At 37.8% G+C, this 15,004-nt stretch overlaps 1 protein-coding gene across 2 annotated transcripts in view; it reads left to right on the top strand.

Annotated features, from left to right (window-relative positions):
- LOC113130179 (dihydropyridine-sensitive L-type skeletal muscle calcium channel subunit alpha-1-like) overlaps positions 1-15,004 on the top strand; it is an 87,008-nt gene that overhangs the window by 62,044 nt on the left and 9,960 nt on the right. The window contains exons 25-39 of one of the 2 annotated variants that reach the window (XR_003295669.1): positions 98-299; positions 1,016-1,174; positions 1,933-2,043; positions 2,499-2,582; positions 3,996-4,043; positions 5,445-5,471; positions 5,572-5,697; positions 5,781-5,846; positions 6,504-6,595; positions 7,731-7,890; positions 10,314-10,441; positions 12,130-12,226; positions 12,690-12,792; positions 13,241-13,342; positions 14,628-14,700. Coding sequence is in view for 1 of the 2 variants with exons in the window: in XM_026306554.1 (XP_026162339.1) it covers positions 98-299; positions 1,016-1,174; positions 1,933-2,043; positions 2,499-2,582; positions 3,996-4,043; positions 5,445-5,471; positions 5,572-5,697; positions 5,781-5,846; positions 6,504-6,595; positions 7,731-7,890; positions 10,314-10,441; positions 12,130-12,226; positions 12,690-12,792; positions 13,241-13,342; positions 14,570-14,700 (1,636 nt within the window). In the remaining variant the exon portion in view is untranslated. Of the gene's footprint in view, positions 1-97; positions 300-1,015; positions 1,175-1,932; positions 2,044-2,498; positions 2,583-3,995; positions 4,044-5,444; positions 5,472-5,571; positions 5,698-5,780; positions 5,847-6,503; positions 6,596-7,730; positions 7,891-10,313; positions 10,442-12,129; positions 12,227-12,689; positions 12,793-13,240; positions 13,343-14,569; positions 14,701-15,004 lie in introns of both variants that reach the window. The other variant, XM_026306554.1, reaches the window with a different exon arrangement.

Raw genomic sequence — 15,004 nt, 5'->3', positions numbered from 1 at the left:
CAGTCCACTGATTTTAGGTATATTGTTTTTTTCTGTTCTGTTTGTTTTATTTGTGATTGAATGCATTTGTGGTATGCGTTTTTTGTCATTTACCTAGGATATTATATAAAGCCATTGATTCAAACCTAGAGGATACAGGTCCAGTGTACAACAACCGGGTTGCCATATCAATCTTTTTTATCATCTACCTCATACTTATCGCCTTCTTCATGATGAATATATTTGTGGGCTTTGTCATTGTCACCTTCCAAGAGCAAGGAGAACAGGAATATAAGAACTGTGAGCTGGACAAAAACCAGGTATGTTAATATACCCAGGCATACAGAGGACAGCTCTTATGCTCTAAAGCAGGTTAATTTTCTTTAAGTTATGATGCCAGTGGTTTAGACCTGCATGCAGTTTATCAAAACACCTGCTAGAAAAGTAGAAAAACCATGTATGGACAGTTACCTGTCTTTATTCAGAAACATAAACTTGATGTCTGTTCTTAGACATTGGAACTCCTTTTATTACATTATTACATTATGGTGAGTACACCAAATTCTTTGCTGGCTTTAGTCTCAAAATGGGACTTGTGGAAAATAACAAAAACATGGAAAACCTTTAAACAGTCACAGTGCTATAGCAAAAAGTAAGTGAACTATTAGGTTTACACTTTTTGGCAATAACTTTGAAGTGTTTTCTGTAGCTCTGACCTGAGAGTAGACCAGACCTGCACAACATTCGGGACATTACGCCCGCAATACGCCAGCAAGCCAATGGTTTGTTAACACCAAAACATAAACTTGAACCTGAGTTATGGTTGCTCTATTGTGGCAGTGAAATAAAAAGCTGTTACTCTTCAAATAACGGGAGTGTGCTTTCTGAAGGATTAATTTAATTTAATATGTCAGTGTTGGATGTTTCTTCTGAACGTCTGTTGCCATCATTCATAATCTTGTTTGAAATCTTGATTTGTCATGTTTGTTTTTTCTACGCCTTGTATCTGATCCAACTTTCTTTTTAACCCCACCAGCGCCAATGTGTGCAGTATGCTCTTAAGGCTCGACCACTGCGATGTTATATTCCCAAGAACCCCTACCAGTATCAAGTGTGGTACATTGTCACCTCCTGCTACTTTGAGTACCTCATGTTCCTCCTCATTATGCTCAATACCATGTGCCTCGGAATGCAAGTATGAATACAACATACGTTACACATGTATATAGTACAACAATAGGGAATAAACATTGTGTGGCAAAATTTCAGCCTGTTGCTTATTGAGTTAAAGAGTATAGAGAAGTTTAACAAAACATTTCATATTGTTTTGCTTTTTGACCACTGACTAAAAATCCTTTGTCATTATAGCATCTTTTAAATGACTGGCTGAATTTTCATTTGTAGTTAATGGAATAAATTGACCAGCCAACAATGATGCTGTTGGTTTCAGCTCTAGATTCTCACAGTTACTCCCATCCACTAATACTGCAGGACTGCAGGAGACTGCCATTTATTGTAAATGGGAACTCCATATAGCAGCCTGGCTCCTTAACTCAGCTCTGTAAAAGTACTTCAAACAAACACCTTCCCCATTTACTATAAGATGGCAAAGCTACTGGGAGTTGAAATTAATGCTTGAAAACTGCTTAATTGATTGTCTGTATAGTAGCATTGGGAAAGAATAGCTGAGTATATACTGTAAATGATGTGCTCAGCTAAATACCCCTGCAAGCTCCAGGCAACAGAACCTGCTACTTGGGCTTTGAATGTGCAAACAACGGGAATGAGAAAACTCTCACAGTTCTGTCATCCTAGCCCAGACCCAGCTGAATAATTTGTCTGAGGGATCGACAGTGACAACTGTACAATTTCAAGATGAGCGCTAACATGTTATTACAATGACTTTGTCTCACTTATTTATTCAGCTGTCAATCTGTACCTTTTTTATCACAGCACTGTAACCAGTCAGACCATGTTACTCACCTGTCTGACATGCTGAACATGATTTTCACTGTGCTCTTCACCGTGGAGATGATCCTTAAGCTCATGGCCTTTAAAGCCAAGGTATGTCAGAATGCATTCCTATTGTTGCATTTTTTTCTATAAATGACTTAATCATCATCTTTTGATGGGGAGAAACCTAGAAGACAAAGAGTTTGGCTCAAATTGAAATGGAGAAAGTTAGAACAAGGAGATGGCAAGATAAACCAGCTTTGGATAGGAATAAAATTGGAGTAGTATTTTTAGTTTGATTTGCTGGGCACAGAAGTTAGCGTTCCAAAACCTGCTGGCTACCTGAACCTGATAAGATTTTTACTACTGGTGGTTTACTTCCGGCGACGTCTGCACTTACCAAACAATTAAAGACCAGTATATGTATTTTATATTCTGTTCTATATATACATTGCACATATATATATTTATGATAAAAGATGAGCACAAGTATGTATTCATACCTCCATCATGTTGAACAATGTCCCAAGGCGCATATAAACATACTCATTTTCTCTTTCTCAAAGGGTTATTTTGGTGACCCCTGGAACGTCTTTGACTTTGTCATTGTCATTGGAAGTGTTGTGGATGTGATGTTGAGTGAAATTGATGTGAGTACCATGCCTTGCTCTCTTAAAATGTTAGTTAAAAAAGAGCTAGTTAGTAAAAATCTACAAGTAGAAGTTCAAACCTAATGTTGGATTTAAGAAGAGTGTCATGAGTCCCCATTTGGGACTTCCTGCCGGGAGACCTTTATTTTGTATAGACTTCCTGTTTGCCCTTGCTCTGGTCCCCGGCAGCTTTATTTGGTTATTTGTGTCCATTAGTTTCACCTGTTGTCTATTGTTTATCCCTTTCACGTGTGTCTAATCACCTTTTGTGTTCTCCCTATTTGTACCTCCCTCTTTCCTTTGTTCCCCGGCGAAGCATTGGTTGAAATTAGTTACAGTTATTGGTGAAGTGTAGTGAAAGTGAGTTTTTTATGATGACCGTCCTACCCGGTTTTACCGTCTCATCCGGTTCCCTAAGTTTGTGTATATTGTTTGCCCTGGAAATCCCAGGAGGAAATAAACCTCTTTAGTTCTGCATTTGGGTCCAGCCTTCTCTCCCGCACGTACACACACACACCCCAGTTCGTGACAAAGAGCTGCAGCAACCCAAAAGTCAAAATAGGTTGACATTGTGATACTCTTTCCTGTATCTCGTGGATAATTCAAATACTACATGTGAGGTATTCCTTTTCTTTTATTTAATGCGATAAAAATACATAGCTGTGTTTCTATATTTTCTAGGTGTACATATATCTTATCTATCTTTTATTTGAAATTCTCTACTTATTTTCATATTAACCTCCCATGATTTTAAATGTTCTTCATCAGAACTGTCTGTGTTCTGACCAGTTTCTGGGAACATGTTTTAAATCCTGCTCATGTGCATTCCCATTAAAAGTCCTTAAAAATATTTTGTCTGCCAATAGTAATACAGTGTTTCAGTTCTGATGTTTGGTCAAATTGAATCAGTTCAATTAAACTAGAAACCAGGTTTTCATTTTACATGACATTTCAATTTATAGCACATTACACCCCCTGAAGAACTCAGATTGTAACTGGGTTACTTAAGTGCATGTCAACACAACCACTAACTGTTCCAGCCTGTCCATACTCCATTTCTCACTTTACACAGGATTAAACTGATAACAACGTCCAGCTGATTATGGGTAAAACCAACGAACTGTCCCCTTCATTGATGGCAAGAGTTGAAAACTTTGAACTCTTTGATCATCGTGATCCACAAGCGACCCCAGATATTTTTGTTTTAAACAAACTCACTAGACTCTATCTCCCGTCTCCTGCTGTTATTGCATTACAAAATAACAACAGCAGGCTTCGGCAGATCCCTGTGACCATAAAATAGGAATAAGCAGGCATAGATAATGGATGGATGGATGGAGGGATGAAACTTACAATGGACATTCCCATTTCCCCTGTGACTTGACTTTTTGTGTTTATGTTTCCCTCCAACAGGCAGCACTAGCTTCTTCTGGAGGACTTTACTGTCTCCATGGCTGCACTGTACGTATGCACTTGCTACAGTTTTGCATGGTATTCATGCTGCATGAAATTTGTCTGAACAAGACTTGGACTGACAAAAACCAGGGCCTCATTTCCCCAAAATACTGGAAGGCTAAGATTATCATGCAAACCATCTTATAAACTGTCACAAATGTACGAGGACAGTGATTAGCAGGTAGTTTCAGCCAATATTGTAAGAATAACAGAGGCACCAATTTACTCCAAAATGACACATGTATTATGCAATCAGGCACTGGCTGTTAAGCTAACACCATTCCAGTATGATATTATTTGTGCATATATGGAAGTATGTTCATGTCAAAAGACTCTGGAGAGCACAAATGCTAATGAGAGACACAGGTGTAAGCAGATTTCAGCTACAATCCTATGTGTGCTCCTTTGAGTCTTTTCTCTCACCTTTCTTCTGCTGTTTTGGCTTCTCAACATTTGAAACTGCCAAGAGGTCAGATGCCAGCTTTACTTTCAAATTACTTTGACTTTCAAAGTCACTTTTCAAAGTGGAGTCAAAACTTTTAATGTACACTGGCCATTAAGCATCAATGGTCACAGTGTGAGGTTGGCCAGGTGTGACTTTACTTGCAAATATGGCATATGCATGCAGACTTTGTACTGAAATAAGATCTGCAAATTCACCAACAAAGAAAGCAAACTGTGGGAAGCTGAGTTACTGGTAGTCAGCATGTTTTTGCTAATTTTTAACATAACAATCATGACAATGATTCATGAAAAGGGACTCAACTGTGTTCATATTTTGAATTAAACTGTGGGGTGCAATGTAAAAACGTTCCTTATATAAAATAATTTAACAATCAGAGGTGTTAAACAATTTGGCTGAATACACCTGATCCAGGTAATCGGCAATGGCAGGGATAGTTAGAAAACATGTAGGGCAGTGGACCTCTGGGAATGGAGTTTGACACATGTGCACTAGATTTTGAGTTTTTACATCTTCTTAGTTGGTAGTTCTTATAGAAAATTACCTTTATGTGTTTGGCTACTATAAGGCACTAACTGTTTTCCTTTCAAAAGACCCTTTATATCAACTGTGACTGATGTGTGGCTCATATGTATGGGCAATTATAACAGTAAATATTAGACCTAATTTGAAAGAGTGCTGCATGAGTTACACTTTATAATCCTTCAACTGACTGCAGATTGTTCCAGTTATACAGCCTTATATTTTCTAGCTTTTGTTCAGCACTGATATTTACCTGCATCTTCTTTTGTGTGAACAAGAAAAAAAACATTGCTGCCATTTTGAACTCAGATATGGTTGTGCTTACAGTAACAAAATCTGACAATAAGCATGAAAATTGTTCAAAATTTGAGGACAGCCATTTGTCTTGGGGTAGTAGTAAAAAAAAAAGTTTGTTTTTGCAGGACGTGGATCCCATGCAAGCAATTGCAGTGAGTTGCTTTAACACTTTTTGAATATCGGTTTGATGGATTTCAAGAGTTTGCACTTCGCAATGTCCCATTTGTCAACTTTCTATCTTTCTCTGAAAAGTCTGCTGAGAACATGAGTGTATCAATCACATTCTTCAGACTTTTTCGTGTCATGCGCCTGGTGAAACTACTGAATCGCTCTGAGGGGATACGGAATCTTCTGTGGACCTTCATTAAATCCCTTCAGGTCAGCATCACCATGGACCATCAGTCAGCCTATGGTTTTGAATTACCATCTATCTTACAGTAGTATTGCTTGTTGTGTTGCAGGCTCTTCCTTATGTGGCACTGCTCATTCTTATGCTGTTCTTTATATATGCTGTGGTTGGAATGCAGGTATGCACAGTATATACATACACACACACAATCACTGTCTGCTATGATAATTATACAATGGTCACTGACTTTCCAGCTCTGATTGGCCAGGAGGCGTTGATTAATGTGTTATAGTCAGTTACCTATGGTGTACCTTGCAGTTTGATAGTTAAATTGCAGGAAAGTCAGCAATGCTGATGCTGAGATATAGATCATGACATTTTCTGTGGATCCACAAACAACAATCAAATAACAAAAGGGCTAATAGCTTCACGGTGAGAATGTCAACGTAATATGAAATGTGTATTACATTTGTGTAAATATGGACATCAAGAGAGGAGATAAGGAAGAGAACACTTAAATGATATTAGCCATGGTTGAGCTGGACAGCTGTGTTTTCTGCTTGGGAGGCTCTACAACTGTCACTTTTTCTCACAGTTTCAATACTTTCAGGATTTCAAAACTCAGAGCCTAGCCCAGCCCAACCTTTGTCCAGCTGTGCAATTAGCTGCAAATTAAGAGCTGATTTTTAAAATCTGATTGCATATGGCATTTTGTTGCCAAGAGGCCATGATATTAGCAGGATATTACCATTTACATTTGTATATTCAGTAACTTAAAAAATATGATGTAGGTTACTCAGCATTTATATTATTCTTAAAATAATCTTTTCTGCAGATCTTTGGTAAAATTGCCTTGGTTGATGGCACTTACATCAACAGGAACAACAACTTCCAGACATTCCCACAGGCTGTGCTGCTGTTATTCAGGTTGGTGGCCTGTTTCTCTCAGTTAAGGCTACAAAAAATCCATAACACTACACTCTCAGCCAATTGGACTCCACTGTCAGAAAATATATATTTTCCAGATTATAAACCGCAATGACCGCAATGACCGCAAACGACCTTGTTGAACAGGAAAAACACATATAAGTTGCTTTGGTGTATAAGTCACATTTCTTATTATACTAATTATAGATTAGCTTTCTACTAGCACTACTCAGCTCTACATAACTCGACTCGACTCGGTTTTTGGTGTTTTCCATTACAGGATAGTACCTAGTAGCAGGTACTTTTTAGTACCTCCTCAATTGAGGTTCCAAGTGAGCCAAGCTGATACTAAAATGTGACGTCAACATACTGCGGGCCACTGCCTGACCAGGGAGCAACGTCACTAGGAGAGCCATGAGCACTATGTTCATCCATGTCCAACACAAAAATCAAACCTGCCATTTTTAAAAACTGGCAACAATAATAGTTTGTTTTTCCATTTTTCTACTCTTTAGCGAAGCAATGGTTAATGCTACTCACAAAACAACACCGGGGTCCTATGAGGAGGTGCAGATGTTGCTGTGCTTGGTGGCGTCACAGCAGTTTTGCAGCACCCTGCTCTGACTGCCCTGTCCACGTTGAGGTGGTACTCAATTGTAATGGAAAATGACCAAAACCAAATTAAGTTAAGTAGAGTAGAGCCGAGTCGTGCTAAAACTGTGTAATGAAGAAAGAGTAACTGAAGAACGTAGATTAGGCATAACAACAAGCAGAATTGCATCACAAAATTCATTCATCCGTGTCAAGTAACATTAAAACTGAACCAACATCAGGGTATGGGGTGGGGGGAGATGAAGCGGTGTGTCCTCCTCCTCCATTAAAGTTAAATACACTTTAAAAACATCTAGTTAAATCAGTAACACAAAAATGTCTAAAAAGTCATACTGATTATACTTTTTGATAAATATGCAATGAGATAGCATTACATTGATGTTCAAATATGCTTACTGTAAAGTCAGGTCAGCTTATATATCATGAATAGTAATTGGATTAAGACTAGTGACAAACTGGCTTTTCAGTGTGAGTATTCAACTGGAAGTGTGGTTTTAGGTGTTCAGATATTTCTTTTGTGCAGATGTGCTACAGGGGAGGCCTGGCATGAAGTGATGTTAGCGTCTATGTATGGGAAGAAGTGCGACCCCAAATCTGACTATCTGCCTGGGGAAGAGTACACCTGTGGCTCCAACTTTGCCATCATCTACTTTATGAGTTTCTACATGCTTTGTGCCTTTCTGGTGAAACATCACACACATTCACAAGCACTCAGTGCACATTAGTGTGCAATTTAACCCAAACTTCAGTTCTTATTATATATATAAAATATAATTATATATAATTATATATTCATATAAATGAAGTTTAAAAGGCTTTATTTGTTGAATATGCAGCAGTTGTTAAACTATTTAAACTGTCATGTTTACGTTTTTTTTAGAGCTGTCAATCGATTAAAATATTTAATGGCGATTAATCGCATGACTGTCATGAGTTAACTCATGATTAATTGCAACTTAATCGCCCATTTTTATCTGTTCTAAATTTACCTTAAATGAATACTTTTCAAGTTTTTAATACTCTAATCAACATGGGCATGGACAAACATGGATGCTTTATGCAAATATATGTTTATTATTGGTGAAACCACCTCAGCATAAAGAACATAGACATGTTTCAAAGATGGTAGATGTTTTTCAAAGAACTTGTTCACATGGAAAAAAAAGAGCATAGTAAAACACATCCATCCATTATCTATACCCGCTTATTCCAAACTAGGGTCACAGGGATCTACTGGAGCCTATTCCAGCTGTCTTTGGGTGAAAGGCAGGGGTACACCCTGGACAGGTCACCAGGGCTACATAGACACAGAGACAAGCAATCACACACACACACTTACTACTATGGGCAATTTAGAGTCACCAATCAACCTAACATGCAGTACACACAAGTATGGGGAGAACATGCTGCTGCACTCTTTACTGTCTATGACTGCATTTTTGATTTTTCCTACTACAGGCTAGGCCACAGGTCAAACAGGAAATGCGAGCTGCGTTAATCGCACGTTAATAAAAATGAGTGCCGTTAAAATGAATTTGCGTTAACGCCTTAATTTTGACAGCCCTAATGCTTTCACATTAAATTGTATTGTGCACACATGGACAAAATTGTTGGCCTTAGTCAATTAGCCTTTGATTAAAGAAAGAAAAACCCAGAATGGTAACTGATGTGATGATGCTGGCATGGTGAACCCAAATGCACAGCAAACACTGAGACGTGACAATGAAAACATTTTATTATAAACACAGGCGAAGGTAGTATCATGGTGTGTATCACACTGAACATGGACCACAGAAAGCTAAGGAAAGAGTTGTCTCAGGAGATTAGAAAGAAAATTATAGACAAGCATGTTAAAGGTAAAGTATATAAGACCATCTGCAAGCAGCTTGATGTTCCTGTGACTACAGTTATACATATTATTCAGAAGTTTAAGGTCCATGGGATTGTAGCCAACCTCCCTGGATGTGGCCGCAAGAGTAAAATTGATGACAAATTGGAGATACAGACAATACGAGTGGTAACCTAAGAGCCCAGAACAATTTCCAAAGAGATTAGAGGTAAACTTGAAGGTCAAGGTACATCAGTGTCAAATCACACCATCTGTGCCAAAGTGGACTTAATGGAAGATGACAGAGGAGGACTCCACTGTTGAAAGCAAATCATAAAAAACAAGACTGGAATTTGGTAAAATGCATATTGACAAGCCACAAAGCTTCTGAGAGCATGCCCTTTGAACAGAAGAGGCAAAACTGAAGCTTTTTGGTAAGTCACATCAACTCTTTGTTCGCAAAAATGAAGTATACAAAGAAAAGACCACCATACCTAGTGTGAAACATGGAGGACGCTCAGTTATGTTCTGGGGCTGCTTTGCTGCATCGGGCACAGGGTGTCTTGAATCTGTGCAGGGTACAATGAAATCTCAAGACTATCAAGGCATTCTGGAGGGCATTCTCAGTCGCAGGTCATCGGTCCTCCAACAGGATAATGACCCAAAACACACAGCTACAAACCCAAGAATGGCTAAGAAGAAAACATTGAACTATTTTGAGTGGCCTTCTATGACGCCTGATCTAAATCCTATTGAACATCTGTGGAAAGAGCTGAAACATGCACTCTGGAGAAGGCACCCTTCAAACCTGAGACAGTTGGAGCAGTTTGCTCAAGAGGAGTGGGCCAAAATGCCTGTTGACAGGTGCAGAAGTCTGATTAGTGATTGCCTGAAAAGGTTGTGCAACAAAATATTAAGTTAAGGGTACCATCATTTTTGTCTAGGCCAGTTTCATTAGTTTTTTTTAATGCTTCTGTTGAACCACAATTCAAAAGCAATGTCTGATTTTTATTAGTTAATTTTCAGTACCATTGTGAGTTTTTCTTTCGTTTATGGAAGGGTACTAACAATTTTGTCCATGTATGTATTTCTTTCTAAAACTTTCACTTAAGGCTACCTGAGCTACATTTCATGATTTAATGATTTTTATCCATGGCAAGATCATAAAAACATGGATTCATAAAATATGTTTCAGGTGGTGGGACATCTCTAACATACATAATACCCATCCAAACTTACAGTAAAAGACATAGTGTATATTGCTTCTATTCCTTACAGATCATCAACCTATTTGTGGCTGTCATCATGGATAACTTTGACTACTTGACACGTGATTGGTCTATTCTTGGCCCCCAGCACTTGGATGAGTTCAAGAAAATCTGGGCTGAATATGATCCTGAGGCCACGTAAGTGAATTGTGTATTTTAAAATATGCAGGGAAACTGCAGAAACGCTCAGAAGGTTGCATTCTGCAATATCATCACTAGAGCTAGAGCAGCTAAATATTTCACATTTTGCACATTGCGCCTTTATTCTGTTCATGGAGAAATGAGATATTGTATGTTATTAGAGTCTGATGAGTTGGGCACCACTGCATCTTTAAACCAGATAAATCTAAAAAGTATTTCAAAATTATGTTTCAACTCATTTTTGTAAACCTCTACTGGTTCTTCCACACTACTGAAACACCCATCTAATTTCTGTTATGATCTTGACAAAATAAACAAAAGTTAAAGACATCAGCTGATCACATAAAAGTTCACAGAGAAGTTGTGAGTCATGATGCAGTAGTAGCATATATCTTAGGAAATTTGGATCTATCCTGTGAAACTACGTTACATATGTTCAATGTCTGAAACATACCATTTTTGTAACTTTACTTCCTTCCTGTATTTGTTTCGTCACATTAACCCTTTGGAGCCTACCGTCACACTGGCATGATCAAATCAAGTGCTATACTAGCCTGCTATATATTACTCCAGTTTTCAGATGAGGCAAAATTCATCATTGCATTTGCCACTGCAAGGTCAAAGAGTATTTTTTCTGAGCATTTATAGTGTTTTAAGGATTTTTGGAGTGTTTCTCTTGTTCTCCTACTTTTCCCTCTGTATATGTTTTGCATGTGTGACTGTTTCTTGTTTTGGAGCCCATTTCCCATAATATGAGTGGTTTCACTTTTACACATGTTTACAGTTTATAGAATTTTTTGAGTAGGATAGCATTTCCTTTGCCTTTGATTTTGTATGGATTTTGTCCTTAGGGGCAAACTTAGTTAAGTGATTCATGCATAAATGACAAACTGTTGCCAAAGAAAACAAGCTGATGAAAGAGACCATCTCACAAATGCGTTCCTTATGCAACAACCACATCTTTGTCATGCAGTTTTAGAATGCATAAACCATGCTGGTATAAATTACAGTGACAGCACTTGTAGTATCCCATTTTTCCACTTTTACGTAGTTGTGGCACTCCCACAGAATTGTGGCAGAACAAGCACAGCTGCATCAAACTCAAAGTGCTGTGCTTTTTCTGCCACTGTGTCTCCTTCATTACTACCCTATGTGGATGCAGAGAGACCCAAAGCAGTTTATAAATGTCTGTTTCATTTCATACAGCAATTGCACTGGATAAATAGTCATAATCAGTTACACAGAAGTTCCTACCCTGTTTGCGCTTGCGATTTGAAGGGAATTTCCCCTGCATACCTATAGAGTAGTTTATCTAAGACTGGGTGATGTGGAATGCTGCAAGCTTTAGTAGACCTTTAGAAGAACCTTCAACATCCAGCATCTGTGGGTAAGAAAAAAATGTAAGAATCAGCCATATCATTTATGGATAGCTTGCCAGAACCAGTTTTCCTACTTATACCATTTCAAATGTTATGTTTGTTCCAGCTTAAACACGTCTGTTCGTTGAGACGAAGGTTAATAGGATAGAATGGCTACCTTTGTTAAATGTTGAGGCCAGTACATCTAAACACACAAATTAAATTACATAATTTTCATTTTGGGTCTTTTTTACCTTTGCTATACCTGTTGCAAATCATTCATATAGGAAGAGGCTGAATATGAAATCCTTTATTCTTTATTCGTAGGGGGCGTATTAAGCATCTTGATGTGGTGACGCTCTTGCGGAGAATACCTCCTCCTCTGGGTTTTGGCAAGTTTTGTCCTCATCGTATTGCCTGCAAGGTGAGAAGTGTTCAGTCTGATTTCTGCTGTCACATGTCCTGTTACCTCAGGAACATCCTGTCAGGCCGCATATTGGATTATCTGTGGTTTATTACCAAAATAATATTCATGTCAAAAAATTAATCATTAGTTCAACTTATACTTACCACCATGTTACCAAATTGCGCTTGAAACATTCCTGGTGCACTTGGCAGAGCACACTACACTGTGACAATAAAAACAGAGCAGAAAGATTTCATTTTATGCTAAAAACTTTGAAGGATGCCTACTTGATTTGTCTAAGAGTACAGAAGTGTAATTTATTACAACTGAGAAGTAAAAATTGAAAAAACTGAAATACATATCATAAATCATGTTATGTATTTAGTACAACTTGTAAGTTAATCAATGCAAAACCAAATATGAGCAACCTTTCTACATTACCTTAAGTGTGTGTGGTTCTTATTGTGTTTTGTTTCTGCAGAGGTTGGTCTCCATGAACATGCCTCTCAACAGTGATGGAACAGTCACCTTTAATGCCACACTGTTTGCCCTTGTTAGAACTGCACTGAAAATAAAGACAGAAGGTGTGTGTTATTAACAATGTACTGTTTATTTACAGTATATGTTACTCGTTCTTTTGAGTACACAGTAGAATACAGACTACAGTCTGTATAGACTACAGTAGAATTTATCCAAGGCAAACCATCATCCAAGAAGTGTTCTTAAGTTAACATTATGCACTAATGATACACTATCAGTCCAAAATTTGGGCACCTTCCCATTGAACTGAAAGGAAAGTGTGTCCAGTCCTTTGACTGGTAGCATAATCTGATGATTTATGTCAGTTTACTGTGGCTATTAAATTAATACATGTACAATTGTGATTACTATTTCAGATATTTTAACAACCATACTGTACAAGGTCCATGCAATTCATACAACTGTACAAGATACAGATCTATTAGAGTTAGCTACCGAGAATGTGACATAATTTTGAAAGTAGTTATTTCTCTTGCTTCTTCCATTGGGCAGGTAATTTTGAACAAGCCAATGAGGAACTGAGAGGAATTATCAAGAAGATCTGGAAGCGCACCAGTATGAAACTGCTGGATCAAGTCATCCCACCTATTGGAGGTTGGTGTTTATTAGACGTAGGGAACGGGAGCATACGGACATTTTGGCAGGTGTTGGGTACCTGCACACTGCTGTCTCATTTCCAGTTCTCCTCAGGAGGCCTGATGTCCCTACAGAACTAAAGAAGAACTAGAAACAAGATACCAGTGTGTGGGAACTTTTTACTTTTTTACAAGCAAAATAACTTTTACATCTCAAGAAGGCAATGGCTTAGTAAATTGTCCTGGGTCTAACATAAAATATACAGTTCATATCAAGTATTGTTTATAATGTTTTTTCTACAAAATGGTAATCTGTGGAGAAATTTTTCTCACAGCTTCCTTTACATTTCAGCCAAAGATGTCTGACTTTCCACATTGCATAACAGCAATGGAAAGAGTAGACTACTGTAAAATTGTACTGTTATGTTAAAGAAATGTACTCAAGGACAAGTCAAACTACTTATGTAAAATTGTATTCAGGTGGAAGTAAAGAGTAAGTCAGTTAAAATATACTCAGGATAAAATGTGTTAAAATATAAATGCATATACATTGCGCCTAATTAAACACTGCAATCGGCCTTGCTGTTCCAACAAAATTTCACTTTAGACAGGAAGAGTGCAGCCTGAGCATAGAAGTGATTATTACTGTCAAACAGCTGCCGCCCTATAGCCTAAATAGAATGAACAAACAAAAATTATTAGCATTAAGAAAAAGGTATAGCCACCACAATGTGGTCAAGGTACAGAAATCAAACAGCCTGTCCCTTCATATAGAATTAACAACACAACAAATACACATACTGCACATAAAGTAAAGTCCAGTAAAGTTTTAGCATTTAGTCTGACCTAGCATGCATCCTGTCAGGTAACACTCTACTACTGATAGTAACCAGAACTTATAATAGATTTCGATTTCTTTTCTTTGTTCTTTTCAAAAAAATCATGGCCAGAAATGAATGCACTCCTTGCTCTGCCAATTGATTACTGTCAATTCACAGCCTGTATGTTTTACGGAATGTGCGCTGAAAGGAGCTCTCTCCCAACTTTGGAGCTTTCTGATGTTCAGACGTCCTGGAACCATAGACAAACCAGCAGCTTTTTCTTTGCTGTCTGTCTAAACACACCTTAGTTGAGCCCAACAGACCTGTGGCATCCTAAAGTGGCCACTATATCGGGTATCAACCCTTGTCAAAATCAGTCAGTATGTCTTTCTCTACACTGTACATGCATTTCTGTGTTTTCATAGATGATGAGGTTACAGTGGGAAAGTTCTATGCAACCTTCCTAATCCAGGATTATTTCAGAAAACTGAAGAAGAGACAGGAGGAGTACTACGGCTACCGGCCAACAAAGAAAAGTGCTACCCATGAGATACAGGTAAACAGTTTATTAATTTGTTTTTCATTTGTCATTAATTGAAAATACTAAGAATAATAGTATCAGCATTTTTTTGTTTTCTTTTTGTGTGTAGGACATCATAGGACTGTAGAATTAACTATTGATGTTGATAAACATTTCTGTACATGACAAATACATCTTACTCAAAACTACATGAAGATGAGAGCATTTAAATAATTATTTAATGCAAACAGCTTTCTTTTGCATGATGGGAGGGAAAATGATGGAATGAACAATAGGTTATAAAATTTTAACATCCTAGTACAAAACAGCAAAAAAATGT

Source organism: Mastacembelus armatus, chromosome 5 (assembly GCF_900324485.2).
Source record: "Mastacembelus armatus chromosome 5, fMasArm1.2, whole genome shotgun sequence".
In the NCBI taxonomy this organism is placed as follows: domain Eukaryota; kingdom Metazoa; phylum Chordata; class Actinopteri; order Synbranchiformes; family Mastacembelidae; genus Mastacembelus; species Mastacembelus armatus.
The sequence above is the reverse complement of the archived record's forward strand: the minus strand, read 5'-3'. Positions and strand labels throughout refer to the sequence as shown.